The 27,108-nt window shown below is 41.2% G+C and overlaps 5 protein-coding genes across 7 annotated transcripts; 3 read left to right on the top strand and 2 right to left on the bottom strand.

Annotated features, from left to right (window-relative positions):
- The first annotated feature begins 2,980 nt into the window (after nt 1–2,980).
- On the top strand, nt 2,981–8,318 carry hnf1a (HNF1 homeobox a). 2 transcript variants are annotated; one of them, XM_068704165.1, is made up of 10 exons: nt 2,981–3,535; nt 4,505–4,704; nt 4,832–5,012; nt 5,768–5,970; nt 6,279–6,451; nt 6,541–6,682; nt 6,765–6,953; nt 7,035–7,150; nt 7,233–7,317; nt 7,963–8,318. In XM_068704165.1, the coding sequence occupies exons 1-10, from the start codon at nt 3,231–3,233 to the stop codon at nt 8,091–8,093; spliced, it is 1,725 nt and encodes a 574-aa protein (XP_068560266.1). In that variant the 5' UTR covers nt 2,981–3,230; the 3' UTR covers nt 8,094–8,318. The 2 variants fall into 2 exon arrangements, with proteins under 2 accessions (XP_068560266.1, XP_068560267.1); XM_068704166.1 differs by having other exon boundaries at nt 2,982–3,535; nt 6,309–6,451.
- Nucleotides 8,303–11,154, bottom strand: cunh12orf43 (chromosome unknown C12orf43 homolog). Its single transcript, XM_068704170.1, is given in 7 exon segments — nt 8,303–8,671; nt 8,673–8,975; nt 9,055–9,142; nt 9,306–9,370; nt 9,472–9,570; nt 9,806–9,836; nt 10,138–11,154. Coding segments are annotated over 7 exon segments (726 nt in total). The 5' UTR covers nt 10,256–11,154; the 3' UTR covers nt 8,303–8,649.
- Nucleotides 11,155–12,046: 892 nt separating this feature from the next.
- On the bottom strand, nt 12,047–15,755 carry unc119b (unc-119 lipid binding chaperone B). The gene is made up of 5 exons (XM_068704169.1): nt 15,427–15,755; nt 14,361–14,474; nt 13,504–13,612; nt 13,229–13,401; nt 12,047–13,104 (listed from the first exon to the last, which is right to left on the bottom strand). The coding sequence occupies exons 1-5, from the start codon at nt 15,662–15,664 to the stop codon at nt 12,992–12,994; spliced, it is 747 nt and encodes a 248-aa protein (XP_068560270.1). The 5' UTR covers nt 15,665–15,755; the 3' UTR covers nt 12,047–12,991.
- A 201-nt stretch (nt 15,756–15,956) lies between these two features.
- Nucleotides 15,957–18,113, top strand: pop5 (POP5 homolog, ribonuclease P/MRP subunit). 2 transcript variants are annotated; one of them, XM_068703655.1, is made up of 5 exons: nt 15,957–16,154; nt 16,227–16,369; nt 17,046–17,195; nt 17,298–17,381; nt 17,636–18,113. In XM_068703655.1, exons 1-5 carry the CDS (start codon nt 16,135–16,137, stop codon nt 17,737–17,739), a joined length of 501 nt encoding a protein of 166 aa, XP_068559756.1. In that variant the 5' UTR covers nt 15,957–16,134; the 3' UTR covers nt 17,740–18,113. The 2 variants fall into 2 exon arrangements, with proteins under 2 accessions (XP_068559756.1, XP_068559755.1); XM_068703654.1 differs by lacking the exon at nt 15,957–16,154 and having other exon boundaries at nt 16,161–16,369.
- Nucleotides 18,114–18,455: 342 nt separating this feature from the next.
- rnf10 (ring finger protein 10) lies at nt 18,456–26,122 on the top strand. Its single transcript, XM_068703817.1, has 17 exons — nt 18,456–19,002; nt 19,826–20,010; nt 20,200–20,405; nt 20,489–20,579; nt 20,695–20,879; nt 21,064–21,200; nt 21,390–21,544; nt 21,837–21,962; nt 22,122–22,371; nt 22,553–22,686; nt 22,908–23,025; nt 23,130–23,231; nt 23,349–23,486; nt 23,608–23,699; nt 23,830–23,887; nt 24,732–24,896; nt 25,005–26,122. The coding sequence occupies exons 1-17, from the start codon at nt 18,840–18,842 to the stop codon at nt 25,076–25,078; spliced, it is 2,379 nt and encodes a 792-aa protein (XP_068559918.1). The 5' UTR covers nt 18,456–18,839; the 3' UTR covers nt 25,079–26,122.
- The last annotated feature ends 986 nt before the right edge of the window (nt 26,123–27,108 follow it).

Here is a 27,108-nt window from a genome sequence, read left to right as displayed (position 1 = left end):
TGTTCCAATTCACCAACAGGCTTTTTGTTAAGTCATTCTAAGTGAATGTCTATGCAGTGTTGAAGCTATCATCATCGCCAACAATGTGTCTGTCTTTCTTAATACACCTTCCATATTGCAAACCGGCTTATGCCATGTGGTGTACAACAGGAGGCTTGTATGCTGTGTGCTCATTCATTGCCGGGGTTTAAGTATCTAATTAGTACCAAAGCCAGCTCCAGCTAATCTTCTCAACACTGACTCAACATGTGACCTGCTAACCAACGTTAAGGCCAATCAATAGCCTGAGCAACACAAAGACAACAACTGCTTTGACTTACGGCGGGTGTAAAATGGCTGCTGTCCTACCCGAGGCTGCAGGGTTTGGTGCAAAGTTTGGAAAGTTTGGATATTTTTGAGCAAACTGACAGTGCAACACACTTATAGTGCTGGTTATGTCTTCAAAATACACACATACCTGTAACACGATCATGTTCAGAGCAACACCACAAGCTCAGAGTGTGTAACCCAGGATGTTTGGGCACAGATTTAGATTCATGATTGTCCTCACTAACACAGTTTATCCTCACTGAGTGCTGCAGCCAGTGTCCTGCCTGCACACTATATCCTCTGCAGATGAGAAGATGAAGCTCTGGAAGTGGGACAGGGGCTATTTGGACAGGAATTAAGGGGTGTGTTAAATTTCTGCATGCATGATCAATGGGGTTGAATGGTGGGGATGGGGTTGGGGTGGAGGGGAGGGCACTAGGCTGAGGCAGAGTAAGAGAGAGAGCTAGTGTCGAGAACACAGGCGGTGGCAGCCAGCAATGGCTCACTAATGAGAGATGGACAGTGTGGATTGTATCTCATTATCAATCAACATAGCTTTGAGTTCTCTGGAGAGGGAAAATGCAAGCCCTCATGTGTGCTGCATGTGGTCCATTTCGATAAACCCAGCTTGTGTGGAGGAGCATTAGTCACAGCCGTATCTGAGCTGTTGGAAATCCACACACATTGCCCTCTGTCCGTTTTGGTGAGGAGTTTCCTCTGAATAGTACAATGGGACTTAATTACAGGTCAGTGGCATGTCTCAGGGAGATAGAGGGAGCTCTGTTACTCTTCCAAATACAGTATAAAGCCATCTTCCCAAGGGTGGGGTGGGGTAACAAGAGCTCTACACAAAAAGGTGCTGATAGGCTGAACCTGAGAATGGTATAAGGTGATCCAGGCAGAGAAAGTGAGCGTTTTACACTGAAAAGAGAGAAAAGATAAAGGACTACATTAACTCTCAAAGGTTTTCTCCCATTCAGTTTGCCCTCTTTCCTTTCCAGTCCACTTCCAACTTATCATTCCTGCCAACTTTCTTTGAGAAAAAACAAGAGGGGGGATCAAAGACAAAGAGATTGTGAAGTTGGAAATCAAAAAGTCTGATTCAGAGAAGTCTATGAAAACAGTTAAAGAAGAAAGTTCTGAGTGTAATGCCACCTGTGGGGGAAGTTGAAAGAAATGCCATCAAACATGCTCACCATGCCTTTTACTCGAAGAATAGTCAGGTAGTGTTTAAAAACAATAACAAGCATAAACATTTAGACTGCCTGGTCCTTCAAACCATGGAAGTAAAGAAAATGTGTTTTTATGGAGATGAGTGGTAACAAAGACAAGACAGTGAGATAAACATATAGTTAAAATATCAACAGGTGAGCAAATGGGGCGTAAAATAACAGTGGAAAAAACAATAGTTTCTTTTTCCTTTTTAGCTTATGACCCCGTATAGTAAGCTATATAATAAGCTGTTAGTTGTATAGTTGGGGCCTCTCGTCACATTTCAGGTGTTATTGAGTTGTTATTAGTTCCACCAAAAAGACATTTCCCCTGTAAACTTCTCACATGGTTTCATTTAAATAACTGTTTGACAGATTTGTGTCACAGAATTTTTTTTTATTTCTCCTTCCTATCACACTAATCAAACAACCCCTGTAATGTGTCTTGTGACAATACAAATGGCCTGACCAGATTGGAAACAATTGGACTTAACTACACATAAAGTAATTAAAAAAGCTTCACTTCAACCGTCTACAAGAACAACATTCTATTCACACACAAATTTATACATTCTAATATGATATACAATAATGTGTCAGTCACATGGCTAATTTTTCTGGAATGAGTACTTTTAAGTAAATCTTGCTGATAATGCTTTTTACTTAAGATTAAATACAGGGCTTTCCTTATTTTTACATTGTGGTATTGGTAATTTGACTTAAGCAAAGGATCTGTGTACTTCTTCCACCACTGCATGTTACATATGTATTACATATATACATATACCTATATACATATACCAACCTGCATACACAAATAACTACGCACACATGCAAACTAATAACCCAAATTAAGTCAAATTATAAAAACACCTTTTGATAAAAATACATTTCCAAAGTGATTTTTAAGAGGATGCTGATTTTAAAAAACTGTCTCAATGCTGTTCTCTTACAAAGTGATTGAAGAAACACTGTGTGCACACAACAGCCACTAACTTTAGTAACTTTGTTATCTTGAAACTGGGTCGTTCAGATGTAAACATGACGCGGCAGCGCTCTCTAGTGGCGTGCAGGACAGATCAAGTCCTGTTTCTGCTCAGTCAATCTAATGTTGGTCTGTGCCTTTATTTTGACATTTATAACTACATGCTTCAACATTGAAGTTTGGAATTTCCATAATTTAAACAAAATGGTCAGAAGAACTTCTCTGTGTGTCCTAAAAGTCTGTTTGACTGTGACATAAAATAAATCTACACATATAAATACACAATACAAATGATTATGTTACGTTTTCTCTACTTCTTTGTCTGCTTTGAGAGGTGATCTGTTGACTCTGCAGCCCTGCATGCATCTATAACATCCCCTCAAGTTCATTTATTGTTTATAAATTGCACTTTGGTCACTGTTGGGGACTGAGGGAGTGGGGACAAAGTTCACAGGACGCATGTAAGAAGGAGGGGGTGAAGAGGAAGGTTAAAAAAAAAGAAAGCAAAACAGCAGGTGGAGAGCTCAAACCAGGCAGCTCAGGACGCATTGGGAGGAAATTGAACACAGGAAAAATGAAAGTATCTGTTCTTTTAAGCTGAAGAGGGACTTCAAATATAATAAGGTCCAACGCTGTCTGTCTGGCTGTCATTTGAGTGTGCTAGTGCACATGAGAGCAGTGTTTGTTTGCAAAGCGGCGGTGAGGTGAGGTAAGGCATCAGAGTAATGGAAGAGAGGTTAGACGAGAGGGCCGGAGCAGCCAAGGCGAAGCCGAGTCGTCTGACCGGCCTTCAGGAGCAGCTGATTTGGGCCCTGTTGGAATCTGGACTGTCCCGGGACATCCTGATCCAAGCCATAGGGGAACTGGAGCGAGACAGGGCGAGTGCTGGCGCCGAGAGAGGAGAGAGAGGGGATGGAGAGAGCTCCGAAGAAGGAGAAATGGATTTCCCACCGCCTATATTCCGAGAGCTGGAGAAGCTTCTCCCCGAGGAGGCGACCAAACTGAGGGCTGAAGTTGACCGGCTACTGCAGTAAGTAGATCCCAGCGCTTCTTGGTAACAGCAAAATCACCCTAATCTCTCACTAACTGCAAAATCCATCACAGCTATTTGTCTGTGCCTGTGTTGGACCTGATGAGGTAAACTTTGAAAATGCCTTGGCCACTTCATCAATGCTGTTTTTTCTCTTTCACCTTCTCTATATCAAAACCAAGCAACAGTTTACCTGATAACATCCCCTCTCTTTCTGTATTCTTCTTAAGTTCCCTTCTCTTTAACAAATCCTCCCTCCTTCTCCTGCTTCTCTGTCTGCCTCTCTCTCTCTGCAATCTGGCTTCTGAGGCGAATTTAAAAAGGGTTCCTCCTTTGCTAGTTACTAATTACCCACCCCCATCATTATTCTCTGGCCATTTCTTAATAAATAAGCTACATGCATAGGTGAAGATTAATGGAGAAGGGCTGGTCTTGTGATGTTTACATAAGGCAGGAGCAATATTTCTACATCTTTGTAGACCTGTTTTCTGATATTTGGAATACATTGCGCACTTTGTATACTCATATGTGTATTTTTAAAAAAGGTTTAAAATACTCGCTAAGTGCCTGTTTAAAATATATTTTATTAAGTTTAAGTTAAGTTTACTGTCTATGTCTGAATTTGAACCTGGTAAAGTCAGAGAGATTTTGAAATTTTGTGTATTTTATATGTTCCTGACCTGACAGTTAGAAAGCGTTAAATTAGGCTTCATAAACCTTTTACAGTTTTTCCCCTCCAGTGATCTGAAAGAGGACTTTGCCCGTGTGTGCTTTCCCTTATCTCTCTCTGTCAATAAGCCTCCCTCTACTTCCCTCTGAGTGGCCATACTTTATGTCTGTTTGACAAACTGTTAAGCACTTTTCTAGAAAGGGTTTAAATGTAAAAAAAAAAAAAACAAGAATAAAAAACTAAAACACAACAAAGTGAGGTGGGCGATATCACGCAATAACGATGTCTTTGTCTAATAGGGAGGACCCTTGGCACGTTGCTAAAATTGTGAAAAGCTACATGCAGCAGCACAACCTCCCTCAGAGAGAGGTGGTGGAGTCCACAGGACTCAACCAGTCCCATCTCTCCCAGCACCTCAACAAAGGCACGCCCATGAAGAACCAGAAGAGAGCCTCTCTGTACACCTGGTACGTCAAGAAGCAATGCGAGATCAGCCAGCGTGAGTATACAAGCAGCTGTGGAGCAGCAAAGGCCCTCATTTCGGCTTTGAAACATACATCAAATATCACTTCTCTACTGAAAGAGAGTTGTAAAAAAATGAGGGGGGGATTACCAATCCTTTTCAGAATTTACCAACGCCAAACATGGCCTTGGATCTGGAGAGGAGCAAGGAGAAGAGACCAGGAAGGGACGGAGGAACAGGTTCAAATGGGGTCCAGCATCCCTGCAGATCCTCTTCCATGCCTACGAACGACAGAAGAACCCCAGCAAGGAGGAGAGAGAGGGTTTAGTTGAGGATTGTAACAGGTGAAGCATAGTGATGATACAAGGACAAACCAGGATTTTGTTTATCCATCGTATTTTTACAGAGTTGTTGTGTCACTTTGGCACTACAAGACACAAATCATGGGCCAGATTGGTGAGGTTGGCCTTTTGCTATTATTAAAGCCTTGGCAAAGCTTCTGTCACAAGGTTCTTGGTGATTGAACCCATAGAAACCCTGTGTGTATACAACAGCCCCTGACGTTTAGTAACACACCGGTTGCCACAACGGGAAACTTAGACTACAATTGGCACAGGCTCTCCAAAACTGGTCAATAGAAGATTGGAAAAAACATTGCCCGGTTTGATGAGTCTTGTTTTCTGCTGCAACATTCAGATGGTAGGGTCAGAACATGAAAGCATAGAGCCATCCTGCCTTGTATCAAAGGCTCAGGCTACTTGTGGTGGTGTAAAGGTGTGTTTTTGGCACTATTTGGCACTCAATTGAGCATTGTTTAAGCACCAAAGCCTAGTATTGTTGCTGACCATGTCCATCCCTTAATGACCACAGTGTACCCATCTCTTAATGGCCAACTCCAACAGGAAGTAGCCAGAGTAATGCTTCATGCAGAATGAGTATCATCATCAGGTCAAACATTTCTATGTGTCTTGGTCGAGCACACAAAGGTTTGGAAAGCATCTCTGAAATCCTTTGGCCAAATAGTGACTTACCAATGGGTCTCACTAACACTGTCAAAATGTATCGGCAAGTATGTATCAGTGTGCTCTTTCTCCCTCAGGGCAGAGTGTCATCAGAGGGGGGTGTCTTCTTCCCAGCTTGCTGGCCTAGGCTCCAACTTGGTTACCGAGGTCCGGGTGTACAACTGGTTCGCCAACCGTCGCAAAGAGGAGGCATTCCGTCACAAACTGGCTCTCGACACACCTTTCACCAGCCAATCTGCTTCCTCTTCTCACCAAAACCTCCCACCAAGTCCTGAGCACGGTAATACCCTGACAATGTTCAGGCAAGCTTGAAGAGTGATGAATTGAAATTCAAGAGTGAAATCAAAACCTGCTTCCCGAAAAAAGGGAGCTAGACAAAGTTGGACTTGCCTATGCCGGATCTCAAGACATTCTTGTCTTTTTGATCCCTTGGGGTTAAAACAAAAACCAGCACACTATTGTAGACGTGACTGCACTGGTTCTGAAAGTGTTTGCTTATATTTCCCTGTTACCTCATGCTGCATGTCGGCGCCATCAATCAATGCATGTGTTTGATGTACAACATTTGTAAAATATGAACCCCGTCAGTGTTGCGAGGCCTGACTTCTTTTTTTCCAGGTGTCAAATACAGCCAGCAAATCCTGTGTGACACCGTGAGCTCAGCTAGAGGAAGCGTTGGGGACAGAGTGGGTCATCTGGTGGTCAGCCCCATCCAACTGGAGCCCAGCCACACACTCCTCGAGACACATAACCACAAGCTGGTGAGAGCACGTGTCATGGTCCTAGTTTATATTGTAGACTACCTGTATGTACTGCTGCCATCGTAACCGTTGCTGTCCTCTGGTCTCAGGTGTCCAGCGGTGGCCCACTGCCCCCAGTAAGCACTCTGACCTCGCTGCACAGCCTGTCTGCCTCCCCTGCTTCCTCACAGGGCCTTATCATGGCCTCACTGCCCAGCGTCATGAGCCTGGGGGAGTCCTCACTTCTCATTGGTAACATCGCCTCTCTAGTTTACTCTCTTATCTATGCATGAATAAAAAGGAAGAATTCAGAGAACAATGTTGTCTTTGACAGGTTTAACCTCCACGCAGTCTCAGACCGTGCCTGTAATCAACAACGTCGGTGGAAGTTTCACCACTCTCCAGCCAATCTCATTCCAGCAGCAGCTTCACGGCTCTCCCCAGCAGCCAATATCACACCACCTCCAGAGTCACATGGGGGCCAGTCCCTTTATGGCAACCATGGCGCAGCTGCCGTGTCACAGTAAGACCACAGCAAACATACATGTCATGAGATTAACGTGTTATGTTGAGTGAAGACTCATTCATCTGTTCCTCATTACAGTGTACAACAAGTCGGATTCGCCGCAGTACCACACGTCCAGTCTGCTGTCTCAAGCCATGGTCATCACCGACAGCAGCAACCTGGGGACGCTGACCAGCCTCACCGCTGTCAGACAGGTAACACAGTCTGACGCGTAGGTTGATCTGTTTGAGAACGAATAATCCAGTAAAAACTGCCATTGATTTTCCTTCTCGGTAGATTCTAACAGCAGATCCCGAGGAACAGACGGACCCACCTTTACAAGAAGACTCTCTACACCTGCAGCCGCACACACCTGTGCCAGGTACACAGCTGTAAATACAGGTTTACTCCTTAAAGTCAACATCCTATTACAACGTCCTTGGGATGACATCATGTTGTCTAGTTAAGCAAATTTCAAAGGGACCTCCTTCTTACAATTGATTTTTGACCTTTCAGCATGACACAATCAAACTGGACTTATTCAATTTGATCACATAACTCCACAAAGTCCTCATGGAGATTTTAAAGGAGTAGTTAGTGCTTTAATTGCATGCAAAAATTATTTTTTAAGTAACAACTGCAACATTTCACATTGAAAAACACAAACCAGTTTACAGGTGAATTATAGCCACCTACTAGACTGGAGTTTAGAGCAGAGGATAGGCAAAAAAACCACAATCAAAGCCAAAGATTTGTTAAATAAACAAATCCAAATTATCTTATCCAAGTCAATTTATTTTAAGTAGTTAAATAAAGAATGTCTTCTCAAGCAGATTGCCTAATGTAATCAGTTAATACTTCCTTTAGTGGTGATAAAAGTTGCCTTGTTCCTCATCATAGCTACATTTCAGTAGTACGTCCAACACATTCTTGTTGTTTACAGTGTGCATAATCCAGTTGTGTGTTTACTTCTTTTATGAAGTGTTTGAGCACATTAACAACTTTAATATTTTTTTTTTGTCAACAGCTTCCTCCGATAGCCTTGAGCTGTATCCTGCCTCTCAGACGACAGAAAGTCATCAGTCTCACCTTCTCTCCCCTTCACCAACAGACATCAGCTCCTACATCCCTACACAAATGGTCTCTACAGCACAGTAGAAGTGCTCTGACAACGTAGTGTCTCCTCTATCGGCTGGACTTTGTGTTTTGGATGGACAGCTACTTCTGGTGTAAATTTTCAGAAAAACTTGTGGAGTCAGGGGCCACAGGGATGATACAGCTTTCATGTTTCAAAGACTCTGAAATTCCGTACCACTGTAATACGAATAAGGGTTGACATTAGAGAAAATTAACTTTTGATACAACAATAAACTGAAAAATCAACACCAAAATGTATTTTTATTAAAACGTTCAATAACATTCAGAAACGGTACATTAATTTGAAACTTGTAAACGGCATGTTACCTGCATTTTTTACGTCACTGCCTTGAAATGAGTATCTTTTATGACAAAGAAAAGACTTGTTCAAGAATAACCACGAACAATGGAATCAAAAGAGGTTTCTGTTTGGATACACTTTGCTATCATCCGTTCACTGCATAGTATAAAACATTCCTTCCTAATATATACTACATTTTTGGGGGAAATATATTTCAAGCTTGACAGACTGGATAACAAACAAACATCCCAAAACAGTGAAAGATTGGTCATTAGTTCAGTTCAAAGCTTCTTCCTGTGTGTAATTCTCTTTGCTTCCTTTTCTTTTTCAGTTTTACTTTGACCTGTGTGTGTTCCTGCTCTGAGTTACCATTTATTTGAGGATTATGAGGAGAACCTGCAGAGTCCACCTGCTCACCCCCTTCTTGATTCTGTTTCCTCTTTTTCTTCTTCTTCTTAACAACATGACTCTCCCCTCCCTCTTTCTTTATTTTTTCTGCTGAGAGAGTGTAGAGTGTAGAGGGCAGTGACGATTCGGATAAGAGATCTTTGACTGACACCGCTGCCTCCCTCAGCCTCGTTTCCATCTCACTGTCGCTGTCACTGTGACCAACAGAGGAGCGTATAATGTTAAGGACTATACAAAACTAATGAGGTTCATTAACAACAAAATAATAAGAACCTTGAGCTCGGAACAGGTCGACGCCTCACAGGAGCTGGAGGATCATCGGCTGCCTGTCCCGGTACTGACGTAGAAAACAGACGAAATCCTAAAAAAAAAAAAAGAGGCAAAAACAGAAAATATGTGGATAGTTGAGCATGTAAGGAGACTCCTAAAAAAAAGGCAAAAACAGAAAACATGTGGATAGTTGAGCATGTAAGGAGACGATAGCAGAATCCCCATAAAAGCAGCAAAATAAAGAGAAACTTCACCTTCATCATCACACTTTGCTGATTCCACACAGGATAAACTTTCAGTACACATTTCTGCAATGGAACTGACAGTAACAGACACATTATAAGACAGGTGTAAAAACATGTGCATTATGAGATTATTGCATTAAAATGCCAAACTTCTGGACACAGTCAAACTACGTACCTGTCGAGAAGCTGTCCCAACTTTTTAGCAACGTGTGTTCGAAACCCTTGGGTGACCTGGAGCTCGTTGCCATCGTGTTCGTGGTCAGCGACAACAAAACTGTTGCACAGAAAGACAACAGTCAAACCTGACATTCAAATATGTGTATGCAATGCAGACATTGTACCATTAATATGAAGTCAAGCTGCACACGTCGCACGTTTATTATATAGCTATAGCTGGAATACTTACTAAATTAAGGAAGCTAAAAAGCTACATAAGCTACTGACAGCTAGCTATTCTTCCTTTCTAATAAAGATTTATAGTTTGAGGTTATGTTGACAAATAGGCTTACCGTTTTGACTGTTGCACATTGCTGTCCCCATCTGAAACAAACAGGTAAAATACATTTGATAAAATACTCTGAAAGAGTTTGAATGGACGAGCAGCTTAACACCAGAACACTGACAGCGAGAGGTTAAAGCAAGCTAATGAAGCCCAATAAAATCTAGTATATTTTAAACAATTATTTAACTTTGACCGAGGTTTAATTACAACTATCACCTCTGCATCTGTATTCTGTTGGACTTCTCGATAGGCTAATGTCGTGTTTCTACTGGAGTTCATCTGTCTGTACAGAAATACTCACTTCGTCTCTAACTTCTAAATTAAAAGAGGATCGTTCACCTTTCTTTTTGTCAGCGCGTGTCTCCCAAACGGCCTCCTGACATCTTTTTAACACCTCATCGTCACTACTGCTGGAGTCGTCAGAAACACCAACCATCTTTCTAGCGGGGGCCGCCATGACAAAGCATGTGCTGCTGGTGTTGTCTGTTTGGAGCTGAGGATTCTGGGTAATGCAGTCTGTTCGCCAAGGGAAGTGTTGTGGACTCAAACGAGGCTTTTTAACTCAAGATTTGTGCTTTTATTCATCACTGTCTTCATACTCAACTGTTTGATCAAGACCTGATCAGACTGGAAATAAAATAAGTCAAGGTAGTTATATTTAAAGCCTCACTATACTCACAGATGAAGTCAAATATCTACACAAACAATGTAATAGATTTCCCAGTTTACATTTCTAATATAAAGTTTAGAAATTATCATAGTCATGTGATATTCAAAATATTAAGTTTGCAACAATTATCCAAATTTCTGTGGGTTTAAGAATGTCAGCAGGCATTAGTGTAAATGTACACAAAGACATGTTTGTTCTTGAGCAGGCTACATACTGTAACTAAATCATATGTCACATAACTATGTCTACCATGCAGCTAGAAGATAGAAAACCCCCCAAAATCCCTGATGATTTACTTATATTGATTTCATTGTTTTGCAGTTCACCATTTTTATTTACAATATATCTGATATGACATGAATGTATTATTTGTAAAATTAGCCAATACAAAAAGAATCTTTGCGACAGGTTACAGAATGGATCCATACATTTTTGGGTCAGCTAAGTAGTCTTTTGTTGCAGACAAAGTGTAGCCACTTCTCAAGGCATTTAGATCATCCAATTTTCCTACCACTGACTGAGACTATATGGAAAAGCAATGTCTTTCTAGCTCTTACAACACCAGTGCTGCTAACCAGCAGTCCAACATACGTCCATTTAATCCAATTGATTAAAAAAAAAGACTATCGGGTCATGGAGTGAAGGTTGCAGCTGTCCAAGTGTGTGCCTGATAGCACACTTGTTGGAGTTATAAATGGGCTACATAACGGTTTATCACTGTTTTTTAACTGTAAAATTCCAAATTGTGTAAGAGTAAATAAGAGTACGTTTCACACGAGGCAGTGCTGCAATATTTTTCTCTTCATTTCAGCCATACAGGTGGATGATGCACAAAGGTCTCTTACATAAAAAAACAACAACCTAAAAACAAACACCTGGATATAAGGCACATGGAATCAATGTTACAATGTACAGTTAATGGATCATTTGTGTAACATTTGAAAACAACCATTAGACTATTCCAGTGGTTTTGCATTAATTAAATGCCTTTCAGGCAGCTGCTGATTTCCATTCATGTCTGTACAAAGTGAAAATCTGAGAAATGGAACTGGCTAATCAGACATCCCAACCCCTCAGGAACACCTTTCAGTGGATAGAGTACAATTCAACAGCACATCAGCCTCTTAAATAAAGTGATAAAGTGTCACCAAAATGAGCATTGCGAGCTTAACCAAGGTAGGATTTATTGCAAGGCTGTTGTGCACAATGACGTTACATTGTTCAGGTGTACCTAATAAGAATGGAGCCATGTGTATGATAAAAATATTACACAATATGTAGTTAATGGGCTACAACATGCAAAACCACCAGTATAGTCCTTAAAACAGGGCTTCTATGAAAAGAGAAACATGTCTGCATCTATCAAACCGCCTCATTAAAAATAGATCAACTACCAAGCTACATCAGTCTGTACGGTCATGTTGTGTGCTACTGTGTATTTAAGTGATAGATTGAGAACCTGAGTGCAGAGCGGCTGAAGATACTTTCAGCAACCAGTTTAATAGGTACACCACACCACTGGAAAACAAGAGTGGGAATCCCAGTGCTGTTGTGCCAAATAAGTCAGGAAGACTCACGTCAAGGGGTTAAATATCTATTCTTACACATTGGAGTGGATAGAAGCGACGATCAAACTGTTTGAACCATGTCATATAAAGCAAGATTATGCTGTTATCTTTTCATTTTCATGTATCACAGTGTGTTTCAGAGTTTGATAGAACAAACACTAGATTCCCAGTCAACAGCCAATTAGATTGGAAAAAACTGTTGTCATAAAAATGTAACAGATATTAGCAGAGTGAACAGCTGGCATCATGAAAAGAGCTCATGCTATCCTTGGATAATAAACTACTAAAGATGAGATTGGTCAACCTATTGTTCCTTGTAAAACCGAAACCAAACTTAAATATCTGACACAAACAGTCCAAATGAATGACAACTGATAGATATCTAAGCAAGAATGAAACTCAAACAATGTCAACTAATGCTACATGATCCTCTATGATTAACAATACTGTAAAACATCTAGTTAATGCTCGCTTTTCCTTACGGGAAACACAATTGTCACTTGCGAAAGTAGTTCCAATAAACTGATAACATCTCTATACTAAAGTAAATGAAGTGATCGCTAACAGTCCAAAGGCTTTGCCGTGAGAGGTCTTTGACTCAAAGTGTCCCTTTCCAGCAGAGACGGCAAGAAACTTAAGGCAAAAGTGAAACATGATACTTGTATGACAAACCGAAAGACAGAACAAAAAGGTTTCAGTCAAAATTAACAGAGAAATATTTGACTGAACATTCCTCGGAGTCACAGAAACTGAGCTCAATGAGGTACTGATGAATGGATCCATGATTTCATATGAAGGCAGATGTGGTCTGTTAGTTCGAAAGAATGTTGTCAAGTTCGGTGGAATGTCCACAAAAGGAGAGAATACTTCTGTCCCCCAAAAAGAAGCTTTTGGGTGGTTGTGATGCAGGAAATCAATCCCCTGGGAAGTATTGCAAACATCATCCCCTCAAATATTACAGACCACCATTGTAGGCATAGTCTGCCTTGTTGTGCATGATGAGTTTGTTGTCAACAAAGTAGAAACTGTCTGATCTGGTGTCGTAAGGGTGTGCCACCATCTGGCGAACTGGAGGGGAATAAGGAAGAGAAGAGCGAAGGAAGGACAGATTAAAAAGATTAAGATATTAATTATTATGTGAAAATATGCATGCAACAGCATTAACATCAGTGGCTGAATAAAATAAACTCACTGAGGTCATCTGGAAGCTGTGGAAACTCATAAATGTGTTCACATGTGTTGCGGCTGTTGGGAATGCAAAATCCAAAATCAAAGTCGAAGTTCTTCAGAAGGCATCCCTGGAAGTAATGCCTCTCAATCATACGAAAGCTGTTAATAGGCCGGTCACCCACTGTGAACTCCACACTGACGTTTAGAAACAGAAACAAGTTCATTAGTTCAACATAAAAGTCTGATTAATATGCTCTCAGTTTATACGAGCCAGAAAGTTACGGTTCATTTACTTACGTTGCACCAACTGTGCACAGTTTTAGGAAGGCTGGTGTAAACTGATATCGCACAAAACGCCCTGCGCTGATGTCAACATCTCCACTCTCTTCTTCACCCGCCACAGGACCTAATACAGAAAACATGATTAGCTGGCCTGCATCCAATATTCACAGGAAAGGCAAAAAATACAATAATTAGTAGCGTGAGAGCAACTGGGCTGAAAAGGTGTAATAAAGTGATTATACATTATATGCAGAATATGTAAGATACTGTTGTCTGTCTCATGCTATTGCTCAACATCATGTTAAATGTTCTGTCTTCTCAAAAAATGATAGAAGTTATAATAATAATATAAGAAAAACTGTGATGAAACTGAGGGCATTTTATATAGTTTGGTTGTTTCAAAATTTTTTTCTAAAATCTAAATATATTATATGCATTTGTTACTTGTACAAAGTAAGCAATGAAATGTACATGTTGCTTAAGCATTGCCTCTACTTGTGGGACTTTCTGTTCTCTTATATATATATTTCTGGTGAGAGCAATACCCAGCATGCCCCTTTGAAAGACTGCCGTTCTCATGCTTGGTGACACAGAGCTTTGTTGACTGTGCAACACCTGCAGGCTATAACTGAACCACATATGTGTGTCTGTATACATCCTTCTTCAAACTGGACAACTTAGACAGGGTTAATTTCCAAGTGACAGATAAAATCAACTTTTATTGAGCAGCTATATTGGAAGGAAGTGTAAGCAGACAATCAACAACTTCACAGAGCTTTGGCTGAAGAAGAAAACAGGTCTTGTTGAGTGAAACAAATCTCCCTTTGTGAATAGTTGCATCTTTATGAGGCAGAAGTTAATGTGTCACTTACTGCTGTTAGGAGGTTTGGCAATCTCAAACAGCACTGTTCCTGTCTCCAGATCTCTGATTTTGAAACGTGTGAAGTCAATGTTGTAGATATTGTCTTCAGGTTTGCACAGATAGTCTAGAATGTGAAAAAAAATAAAAAGTGTGAGCTCATGTTTAGACAAACTCAAACATTTAGCAATCTGATAGCAAGCAACCATTAGCTATCAGTGGTACTTCTTTGATGTTTGATTAGATTTACCAATACTTATACTCCGGAGCACAAAGGCTCATCCTTACTTTGAGAACAGAGACATCACTTGATGAGCAACTAGGGTTTCAGTATCTGTTTTCTGGCTCCTGAACCTTGCAGTAGTTGTTAAGTAATGCTATAGCGATAGAAAAGGAAAGCAATGCCATTGTTGTCTGGTCCGGGAAAGGCCAAAGAAACAATGGAAGTTATTAGGTATTCACTGCAACTGTGGTAGACTGGATGTAGGATGACTCAGATGGGTGAAGCACGGCAGTTAGTTACAAGTTGGGTTAGGTGGTCGCGATTCCAGGAGACCAAAGAGAAAGGGCCCGAAAAATATTGGATTAAATTACTTAAAGCTGCACTTGAGACTAAACACAAAACGCAATGTTCGTGAATAGACCTGCATTTGTTAGGTGGAAAGAAACATGACTGCAAATTACTTTGTATTTGCTAAAACATTTGTTAAAAGGATGACAATATATGACAATATGTTGTGTTTAAATCTGTTTGTTTTCCCCCAAACTGGCCAGAAAAAACAGCTGTTAATACAGGGGGCCCTAGATAATATTTCTTGTGAGGGGCCCAAATTCCTTGCTACGCCCCTGGATATATCCTACTTTTAAGTTAGTTAAAATGCCAAACTCAAAACATAGCTAGACACATGCCTACGTTGACGCTACCTGTTCGACGAAATTAACATTGTGACTATATTCATTGCAATGAATGGACACATTGGTCAACTAATATGAAAACTCGTCACTTAGCCTCCATTAACATAGGGTATATGGTGCCTAACGAGTTCAATCAGGACCAAGTTAACGTTCACACTTCTTACCCTCTGTGACTGCCCGAAGTCCCAGCACATTGTCCGGGGTAATATCTCTCCCCAGAGCCCGGAGTTCATCCTCTGTGACCACGGGCCACTTCTCCGTCTGACTGCGCCTCGACTTCAGCTTCTTCAGCATTCCTCCACCTGTCTTTCTCTCCCTGTGCTTCGTCTCCGAGCCGCTGCTGTCTGCGTCCGTCGGACCTCTGCTGACTTTCGGGGCCGATTTGTTTTGCGAACCGTTCATAACCACCAGATACTGATGCAGTAATGGAGAGAGAGAGAGGTTGTTTTTTTTTATTTGGGAGCGACTTGACAAACTGCGGGTGTAATTTCAAGATGGCGTAAATCGTTGTATGTGAGACAAAAAATGGAGCTTGTGATTGGCTAAGAGCGATGGATATTGTCATAGTTACCGAAGGGGTATGTATGGTTTAAACCCCGGACCTCCCGTTTCTTCTTCGACCGTTATCGCTCTTAATTAATCCAGAACGTGTTGTTGGGTCTACAAACTGCTTTTGTTTTATGTTAGGATAAGGGTGATAAGGATATTCATAGTTGGACTATTACTAATTGTATTTAATTATTGTATAGTATCGAGCGTGAAGTACAACCAGCAACGCAATTCATGTCCAGCGTGTGGCGCTAGTGCAACTCTCCAGGCAGTAGAGAAACTTTTGTTGACGGAAGTTCCCACGGAAGAAGAGACGAGCTGCGATGGTGCGAGTGAAGTCCAGGTAAAATGTGCTCCTCGTGTACTATGTATTCATAATGTGTGTGTCTTCACAGTTCGTTTCTTCGGTTGGTAGGTATTTACTGTGCGAAGTCAACGTCCCAGACAGGAGCCGTTTGTTGCTGCTGGATGACCGAGCTGTTGCACTGGCAGTGAAGGCAGCGGTGGCCCGCACACACGGCGACTATGGGGCGGCTCTCTGCAGCACTAGGTTCTCTGGTAAGCAGTGGTTAGACGTGTGTAAAGTACAAAAATCACAATCAAGTAAAAGTCCTGCGTTTTAAAATGTAGGCCTCACGTTACGTAAATTGTAAAAGCTAAAAGTACTTGTGCAGCAGAATGACCCCATTCTGTGTTATGTTATTTGTTTACTTTCTTTTTAAGCTGAATTTGTTTTCAATTACTGTTGCATGAGCGTGTTGACAACATGTCCATGTTGGCCATTGTGTCTGGCCATTTCAGCTTTTTTTTTTACAGTGCTATGTAGTTTAATCTAGAATAATTCGTCAAATCTTACGGTGCAGAGTAAGTAGTACCAAAACTGTCAAATAGATGAAGTAGAGTAAAAAGTTTAAAATTGACCTGCAAAATTTGGTGAAGTAGCATCAATGGCGAGTGAAATACACAAATTCTTGCCGTCCACAACTACTTTTTAGATACACAAAGGGAGCTTTAGTGCTGAATTAATATCATTCAGTCTAGTTTTCCTGAAAACACATTAGATGCAGGGTATGTTTTGATGCCTTGACATGAGAATGTTAAGTATTCCCCCAACCCTTCAACTCATGATGATGATACTGCTCTTGTATTAATCACTAATCACACAGTTCTGTAAGGATATTGTAGTGTTAACTGAGCTCTCACTGTTCTCTTTTTTGTTGTTGTTTCTTTTCAGTGAAATATCTGAATGCTCATACTGGAATAGTATTCCTACGTTTCCCCAAAATGTGTTACAAACTCCTCTGGTCTGCATTGCCTTTCATTACCTGTATTGAAACTCGTGGGCAGAAAATCTCATGTTTTCTGAACTGTTTGCATGTGGGAGGTGAGAAAAACATCAACACACATTCCAGAATGAATCAGACGTACCCTTTGACAATCTTGAATATTAATTAAACTATAATTAAAGATGCATGTTTTTTTTCAGGAACAATTAGAACTTGTCAGAAGTTTCTGATCCGATACAACACCCAGCAGCTCCATCGAATGCTACCTAAATGTAAAAATGAAGGTATGGAATTGAATTGTATCATTCATACTGAACTCTGAAATATGTGGTCCATTTATTTATTTATCTATTCATGTTGAATTATAATCTGTTTTACAGGATGTATAGAAGCATTTCACTTACTCTAAGGTCCTTTTGGATTTTGTATTGCTGTCTTTAGTTTACTGGAGACCACAGCGTTGAATACAATACTTTGATTACAAGATGGCTGTAAGAAAATGGCCTTTGACTGCTTTTTCCTCTTTTTTCATTTGTAGAAGAAAAACAACAGGTACGGAAAGCAATTCTGAACTGCACTCTTACCAGAGGAAACAGGGAAGAATTTGAAGATTCAGAGAGTGAGGAAGATGAAGAAGAGTGACTTCAGAGCGTACAGTAAAGGGCGACAGACAATTTTTGTTACAGGACTGAAATCAAGCATTTGAAAAAATGCATACCCAACTCTGTGTAAATATGGTTTATACTGTAGCTGCTCAGAGCTTTTGTTTGTAAATAAAACTGACTGACTATATGCCAGTCTTCAATAGAGGGACACATTAGATATGTTTGTCACATTAATCATTTCGGTTGGCAGAATGGCCTGAGTGTCACCAAAAACAAAACTGCAATCTCATTGCACAAAATAAGACATCCTAGTTCTGAAAAAGTTTTCATGTTTCAATGAAATATTTTGTATTTATACTGTTTTATGGTCATGCGTATTTTGTTTACAAATTAAAACATTGTTTCTGAATACACTGGTTTTGTCCTTGGTGTCCTAAAAATTATCTTTTGTACATACCCAAACATTCACAAAATTAGTGTTAAACAGTTGGTAAATTATTTAGTTTAAAATGCAAAAATGTCTACATTCTATTGATATCAGCCTACATAGCATAACCTTTAACAATACTGCGCCATACTGTGTCAGGGTATTGATTACTTAACCCGTTTATCACCTAAAACCATAGATAAGAAGAAGCCTATAAACCTGTTATGGTAATTCATAGCCGACAAGGCTTCTTCGACTACGTTTCCCATAATGCTTAGTTTAGACTTTACTAAACAGATTTGCAAGCGGCACAAGAAACATCCGGGTCTCTCAGGTTCCCGTTTGGCGACCCGTCGCCATTAGTGCAAGCCCGTTGTAACGGACAATTCTTTTTGGTTAAAATCTCTAAATTGATACGTTTTCCAGCTTTTGGAAAACATTTAACGCCTTGTTAAGGCCATTTTGTTTTCCTTAACAAGAAAACGCCTTGAATTCGGGGGTCTTGGCCCCGCGTGGCGAGCTTTCGTCCTCTCTACCGACAGCTTCCATAACTTGAGACGCCGAAATCGTGTCTCTTATTTTTTCCTTGTTGTTTTATTCTCAAGATGTCACCGTGATGGAGTCTCCGTGTTTGACAGAAATGAACCAGGGCCTTCGTCGCCTGACCCGCTCTCACTACTGCCCGATTTCCCCTTTTGTTTTTCCGTTTGATGTTAGAGAGCTCGGTGGCTCTCTACCCGGAGCTCTGCCCCAGAACCGCTCACTGCACGGCGACAAACATGGAGAAAAACCCCAACACCAGCACCAACACCAAGGTTCCGCCCCGTTCCAGCTCCACAGGCCCAACATCGGGCGACTCTAAACCCAAAACAGGTGAAAAGACCTCGGTGCACAACACAACCTTCACTCGAAGTTGTCAGACATACTCGTAGCTAAACACTTTTTTTTTTTTTTTTTACCTTGTGGCCTGCTGAGGCCTAGCAGTAGCGCAGAGGTTGTTTATCTGGTACGGATGACGTCGTTGTCAAACATTTGGCCCCCTCACACTCGTAACTGTAACGTTATCTAATACTTGCACACAACACTGTATATGTTATACCCGTTGCCCTGTATGTATGCACCGCAGTTGAATGCAGGGACACATTTTAACAATCAACTTTGGCAAAAAGAAAGTTGTACCTTGAACTATTTTTTTTATTTATTTACACACCATTCTGATTAAATGACCGTTCAGTAAAGCCACTTTAAGAATGTTTGCACTTTTTTTTTTGTATTGCATAATTCGTCTCATGCACATTTTTTTTTTTTTCATTTGTGTACAGCTAATATATGTTTCCTAAAGATGTGTGGAAGTTGTTCCTGGCATCAAGAAATGTTTGAAGCTAGGCAATTAGTCACCTAAAGAGGCTGACCCTTTTATTTTAGTGGTTAATTCTGCAATATGCTGTATGTGGGTTGGACACAAGGACATCATTTTCTTCAGTTTACAGAAGGCCTTATTGTAACCCATAGCACTAATGATAGATTTATTTACATATGTTTACATGGCTACAAATCCCCCCCATATTGCTTTCTTTTGTCCTCCAGGACTTTCTGGTTAACGTCCTAAAAATCAGGCACCAGCTAAATATATATGTTAAATTTAAGGATAATATTTCTGTGTTTGTGTTGCTTATACATTTTTTTTCTCTTTCAGAAGGTAAAAATAATGGAGGCTCCAAGCGCTACAGCCGCAAGCGTGAACCCTCCTTTCCTAAAAGCGAAAGTTTTCAAGGCTCTCGCCACACCACTTCACAGAAAAGCAAGAATTTTGACAAGAGACCCCCCCAGAGAGGTGGAGCACGACAGTATGGAGTTACAGGTGGAGGACGACGGGAGGAGGTTGGTATTCTTAATGAATCATCCTTTTAAAAAAAAACAAAACTACCTTTTTAATTTGAAATAAATGTCAGCAGTAAGAGTAATATAAAAGATCTCATCTTTGAAGATTTGTAACTTTTAGAAGAAGCACAGCATCAGTTTTAAGTTCAAACGTGCGTTACAGATTCTTCTCCACTTCTGCTTCTCCAGGTAGCAGAGACACGCCGGGCCGAGTTTAGCCCGGCTCAGTTTGCTGGACCGAAAAAAATAAGCCTCAACCACCTGTTGAACTTCACCTTTGAACCCCGCGGAGGTAACGGTGGCATCGGAGATGGAGGCCACTCCGGTTGGGGCCGCCGAAACAAATGGGGCCACAAGCACAAGCCCTTCAACAAGGAGCTGTTTCTGCAGGCCAAGTAAGCAACCCCTCCGTACCCAACATGAAACAGATGTTGCAAACAGAAATAATGTGGGAGTTAACACACTTTGTGTGTTATAGTTGCCAGTTTGTGGTGACTGATGACCAGGACTACAAGGCTCACTTCACTGATCCAGACACTCTGGTCAACTGGGACTGTGTGCAGCAAGTGGTGAGTGCCTGTTATCTGTTGAACTGTGCTACCAGTACATGTGTATAAGTAATAAAGCGCACATTCATTTACATACTGATGCACGTAATCACAATCCGTTTGTGTTCGTCTACAGCGCATCTACAGCCACGAGGTGCCGTCTTGCCCCATCTGCCTCTACCCTCCTTTGTCAGCCCGCATCACCCGCTGTGGACACATCTTCTGCTGGCCGTGCATGCTGCACTACCTGTCTCTTGGTGACAAGAGCTGGTCCAAGTGCCCAATCTGCTATGAGGAAGTTCACACCGCTGACCTGAAGAGGTAAATATGAAATAAATAAAGCCCTGTAGGCTAACTCTGAGGTAAAAGAAAGCAGTAGGACAGGAGTAATTCTTTATTTTAACAAGGAAAGCAATAAAGCCTTCACATAGGGGCAGATTCATTTTAATTTATTTTGGTTGAGTTTCTTTGACAGTTATATTTAACAATTGGTTCCTTTTTGCAGTGTGGTTGCGATGGAGACCAGGCAGTATGTGGCTGGTGATGTGATCACCATGCGCCTAATGCAGAGGGAAAAGGGTGCTCTGGTGGCCATGCCTAGCTCTCAGTGGGTGAAGGTGGAGGAGCCTGTTCGCTTTGGAGGTGAGAGACAGGGGCACCTTTTATGAAAAAGAGTCTTAATTTCCTCTAAGCATCATAGTCTTCTAAATTATTTTATATGGCTTACAGTAATTCTATAGCACCTTCTACATACAGACTTTTTATGTTCTTGAAGAAGTTGGGTTATGTTGTTGGAAGATTCACTACTCAATCTTTTATATTGTTTTCTAGATGTGTGTCTTAGCCCATATTCCAAGCTGCTGCTGACCTCCTCGACGCAGGTTCTGAGCTTGGTGGCAGAGGAGAAGGATGTCCTGCAGGCTCAACTCAGCCAGGAGGGGGACGCCCAATGCTGTTTCATCCAAAGCGCCCTGTGTCTTTTGCAGGTAACTGAAGCTGTACGCCTCTCTGTGACACCACACAATTAGGTTTTGTTTGTCTGTAGTCAGAAATGAATCAATAGACAGTACATAGTTAACAAAAAATCACAGTATAAAATGAGTGCATTCAAAATATATAAATGGAGCAGGCATGAAAGACAATGGCTAACAAGTAGGTTTTTGCTTTGCCACTCAATGCATTTTTCTCTTGCGTGTCTCCAGGTGGAATATGAAACTAAAACTATACATACCTGTACACTGACATTTACCTCTCTAACTGTATGTCTTTATGTTTTAGGAGCGGGAGGAAATGCTGCTGAAGCAGCAGAAGGCAAATGTAGGAGACAATTTTGATCTGTCCTCTCTGACTCTAGAAGAAACTTCTCCTGTGGAGGAAGTGGTCACTACCATCAGCAGCACCAAGGCGAGTCTAAAAATGCATCTTGTTTGACAATATTGTATCTATTGGTGACAGGATCAAATTATCTTACTTGCATATTCTCCCCCAATGCCATAGCTTCTACTTGTATTATATAGTATCATGCTTCTGGTTTGTAAGAGATGTCTGTCTTTCCTTTCGTAGCCTGTGCTGCAGTACTCCTCTGCATTTGATGATGAGGTGGCTGAGGTCCCAGATGTCCCAGAGGAAGCCACTGCAGAGCTACCAGGCTTCCCTGAAAGAATTTTGGAGAGTGTGCTTGAGGAGCCTCTGGAGGCTATGATGGGTGCAGCACCAGAGCCCCAACCTGAGGAGGAGAGCCCTGCCAGCCAGGCCGAGTCAGGCCGCCCTTCAGCCAGTGTGGTGCACGGACCCTACTACTATTTCTACCAAGGTGCTTAATTCCCTGCTCTAAACATAACTGGACAATCTTGTTCATAGTAATTGAAACAGTTATGGAGTCTGACCATGAAAAGGTGCAGGAACTATTTTGTCTTGGCTGTAGGTTTCTCTTTTAAGTTTCAGTGCTAACGTTTCTTATTGTTTTTTTCTTCCTCTCCTATGTGTCCGTCCAGCTGATGACTGCCAGCAGATGTTCCTGCATCCTGTGAATGTACGCTGTCTGTTGCGTGAATACGGCAGCTTGGAGGCCAGTCCTGACTCCATCACTGCCACAGTGGTGGAGATCGTGGGACACACAGTCACTGAGGTCAGCAAAACAAAGAAACACATCAGATGCCATTCCAATCATTTTGGTTTAGCTTTTTCAGCAGATAGTGATGAGTGTTTCAAGTTTTAGGCAGTATTTCTTCACCCCAAAAGCTGCTTCTACAATCTACTGTAACCTGCATACGTTATAACTTTAACTCTTTGAAAATGGCAATCTCAGTTATTGCTTCAACTGACTTTTCATACATGGCTCTGTTACAGGACATCCGTCGCCGGCATCGCTATCTGGCACATCTGCCACTCACCTGCGAGTTCAGCATCTGTGAGTTAGCCCTTCAGCCGCCAATCCTGTCCAAAGAAACTCTGGACACATTCGCAGGTTAGAACACTTTGCCTCTTCTCAGAATGTGAATTTACAGTTGTAGCTAGGAGATTTTTTTTATTAGAACTGTTGATTGTATATAATTTCCTGCAAACCTCTAGATGACTTGGAGAAGAGAAAGCACCTGAGGCAGAAGAAAGCAAGGGATGAGAAGCGCAGAGAGAAGCGAATTGAAATTGAGGAGAACAGGAAGCAGGGTAAATGTAAGTACAGCAGTTCAGGTCACAAGCTGAAAATCATGCTTCCAGAAATAATTTACACACATCTGAGAGATATCAGACTGAGATTTTTAACTGTACTTGCATTCATATGTTCCCCAGATCCAGAGGTGCATATTGGATTGGAGAACCTTCACCATTTCCCAGCATTTGGATCTCCTCCTCACAACAGCAGCCACCCAATGCAGCCTGACTTCACCTTTGCCCCCTCTTCACCCCTCAGCTGCAGTCCTTCTTCTGGTAAGAGAAGCTCCTTTCTCTGCACTTTATTGTTCTTTTCTATGAATGTAATCTCTGCCTGTTCATGGCTTATGTTTAAGCATTTGAACATTGTGAGTTGAGCATTCATTTTGTTTTTTAGATGGGATGAGATTCCCAAATGTGAATGAGCAAAGCTCTTCACCCATTGTGGGTAGTGTGGAGGACGACTCCCACTGCATGTCCTTTGCACAGGTGTGTATGGCAAACACACAAACGGCTTAGCAATTGAGACTGCCTTTGTCATAAGGCAAATGTATCACATAACTGAAGGGCTTATATTGTAGAACATAACTTATACACTTGACATGGTCCTGTGTCCTAGATGCTAAGAGATGGGAAAGCCAGAGGTGATGCTGGGCCCAGGATCACTCCAAAGACAGGTAGTGCACGATTGTAGATGCTGATGTGACTAGAAAATGTAATGTTACAATTCTAATAACAAAAAATAAATTTAGTACTGATTCAGAAACTTTCCATACTTTCATGTGTGCTGTAAGTTTAATTCAAATTTGAGTGTCTCCTCCTGTTGTAATTGAAAGGTCAAGACAAAATGATATATCCACCAGACTCTGTAGTCATAGTTTATTTGTGGACATGCATTCTGTGTTAACATTGCGGTACCTGCTTGAGTTACATAAATCCACACAAACCGTTATGCACAACTGCAGGTGGGCTCTTGATGGCTGGCTGCAGCAGTCAGCCCCAATTTCATGTGACCCACTAAAATAATGGCATCACTTTCAGTCCACCTCGTTGTCACCTGAATACCAAATAACATAAACGGATTGGTCTTACTTAACGCTGCAGTTGGTAACTTTTAAAGAAATATTTTTTTAGCATACTTCAAACGGTCACTATATCCTAGCAGTATTACATTAGACAATCTGTCAAAAATCATTAAAACAGTCGAGCTTAAAAGCACTTCCAACAAGCAGTCAAATCAGTTATAATGTATCATCAAAGTAATCCTGACAAAATGCTTCACATGTGAAATGGTCTGTTAGACTACCATTTACACCATAACACATTACTATATTCATAGTTTGCTCTGTACTTGTGTCAGTTGGTACTACAAGTAGCACATAAGGATAGGTGTGGGGGAAATAAGTGGGGCTTTGTATAGGATTGTGTATTTCCTGTAAAGTCTGTTTTGTTTTATGGCTGTTTATCAGTGAAACTCCCTGAAGGCTTCCTGAAGTCACTATTGTGTCTTGTGCCATTCAGATAAACTGCTAGCTCCCCCAGCAGCAGACAGCGATGGAGAGAGTGACGGGTCCGACCGCGTCCCTGTGCCCAGCTTCCAGAACTCCTTCAGCCAGGCTTTTGAGAAGGCGCTTCTGCAGCTGGACAGCGGTGCAGCCGCTCCTCCACAACCTGTGGTTGGCCCAGGTCTGGCATCTGTGAATGAACTGTATCAAGCACATTTAATTCAGATATTTCTAAAGATAAATTGTTTGTCTTAAGATATGCACTCATCCCCGGGATCTTGTCTTTCAGATGAGAAAGGTGGGAAGAAGAAGAAGAAAAAGCAGAAACTTCTGTTCAGCACATCCATGGTTCACACAAAGTAGACAACACTGAAGTTAATGTAATCACATTGTTTCTTGAGTTGATCTTCCCGCTGCTTGTGTTTTTACTGCCATGCAGATATTTCTTGGAAAAAGGTTTTAGTAGGTAGCCAAAGTTCACTCTTTCGGTCATTGTTCTGTGGGCTTGATCCATTGTTTGGGATCCATCAGTTTCATATACCTTAATTTTTCATTGTACAACTAGGTTAACGCTTTTCTACAACCTCCTGGCACATTGCAAGCCTTATGGATAACATTTTGTTGAGATGCTAAGCAAAGCCGGGATTTAACAAGCTGCTGGCTCACATTAGGTGCGCTTTAGACTTTTGATACCACTGTGATACAATGGCTTGTATCACAGTGGTTGCTCTATGATGTCCAACTTTCCTGAAGTTTGACCCTGAGCATCTAGGATCCATGAGTAATATTGATAAGATCTTTACAGGTGCTTAATATTAGACGAGCAGTCAGCCAGCTGCAGGCACGTTGCGCCTTTTTAAATCTTTCCAAGATACTCAGTGCTCTGGCATCAGTGTGGAACTTCAGCTTTGAATAAATGGAAACAGGTACATTTCAGTATTTATCATAGGTAATACTTTGGAGTAGTACTTCATCACCCTTCTAGGGGATAGCTTTTGGGTTTGAGGTCAATGCCCTGGGATTTTGTTCTAACACCATTGCGAGGAAGCAAAAACGCAGTATTATATTGAAGAGATTAGACCTGTTGGTTCAACAGAACTCCAGTATATATCCTGCGTGGTTAAACCATAAGTACGCACTTTCTTCTCATTCAGTTTCTCCTGTGTCATCTTCTGTTGTAGAAGGTTTACTTACTTTTAACATTACTCTCCCAGTTTAATTTCTGTGTTGAAAAAGTTAGACAATTGCTGACATTTAAAGAATGCGTTTGAAACCTGGAAAGAAGTGGATTGATGATTTTGTTTTGTTTGAGGGTTCTTTAAGTCACCTTTAATTTTGAGCAAGTTTAAAGACTAGTGAACAAAACTAGTCTGTTGAATGAATAAAAAATGATGCACAATCAAAGAACTGACTGTTTGATGTGGCTATTAGCTAATAAAGGATAATTTTTGGTAAGATCAAACACTATAGAACAGTGATTCTCAACTGGTGGGTCGCGGACCCGTTTTCAGCGGACCTTTGCCTGGGGGAAAAAAAAAATAAAAAATCTTGTGCTTTCATTTTGAAGGGGATTTTTTTATGCAAAGGACTTATTTACAGTCCTTAACAGTATTTGGCGTTAATGCCTTGTAATGCTAATAGACACCTGCCAATTCACAGTATAGAAGAACACCCACAAAGTTTGTACAACACCGACTACATGAGATAAGGATTTTCTTACATTGAGGACAAAAGAGGACAAAAACCTCTGTTTTGTTCAGCGAGTTTCTGGCACAAGAAAGCATGAAGCCGTCAAAACTGAAGCGGCATTTGTTGGATCAATCCGCAGCGGATAAACTGAAAACTATACCTCAGTCAAATGACACTATAAGTAGGTGAATTGAAGACATGTCGAATGACATCAAACAGACCACAGTTCGAATTAAGGCAAGTGGTCATTTTGCATTACAAATGGACGAATCTACAGACATAACAAACAAAGCAGTTTTACTGGTTTACATGAAACGTGGGACAGGGATGGACAGGAACAAGAGAGCTCCCTACTACTACGACGACTGCAGAGGACATTTTCAGCGCAGGTTCAAACTGCACCATCTTTTCATTAAATACATTTGAGAAGTTGAAATGTGGGTCGCGGCTTGCCATTAAGGAGTGATGGTGGGTCCCGCAGCCAGACCAGTTGAGAACCACTGCTATAGAAACTACCACTAGAAATCACCATCAAATTAGGACGGTGGCTGCCACACTTTATATGCAGTATTTAGTTCTCTCCACATGAGGGCAGTCCAGACAAGCCTGATTATACAATCTGTATAATATATAATATGGCTGTGATATGTATTATCACAGCCGCAGAGTAATGTTTTTAATACATTGAATTATTGGCTATGCAA

The sequence above is a fragment of the Cebidichthys violaceus genome, unplaced genomic scaffold (assembly GCF_023349555.1).
Source record: "Cebidichthys violaceus isolate CVI_PGR_0920_01 unplaced genomic scaffold, fCebVio1.0.p SCAF_9, whole genome shotgun sequence".
Classification (NCBI taxonomy): Eukaryota; Metazoa; Chordata; class Actinopteri; order Perciformes; family Stichaeidae; genus Cebidichthys; species Cebidichthys violaceus.
This window is presented reverse-complemented; position numbering and strand designations above follow the sequence as displayed.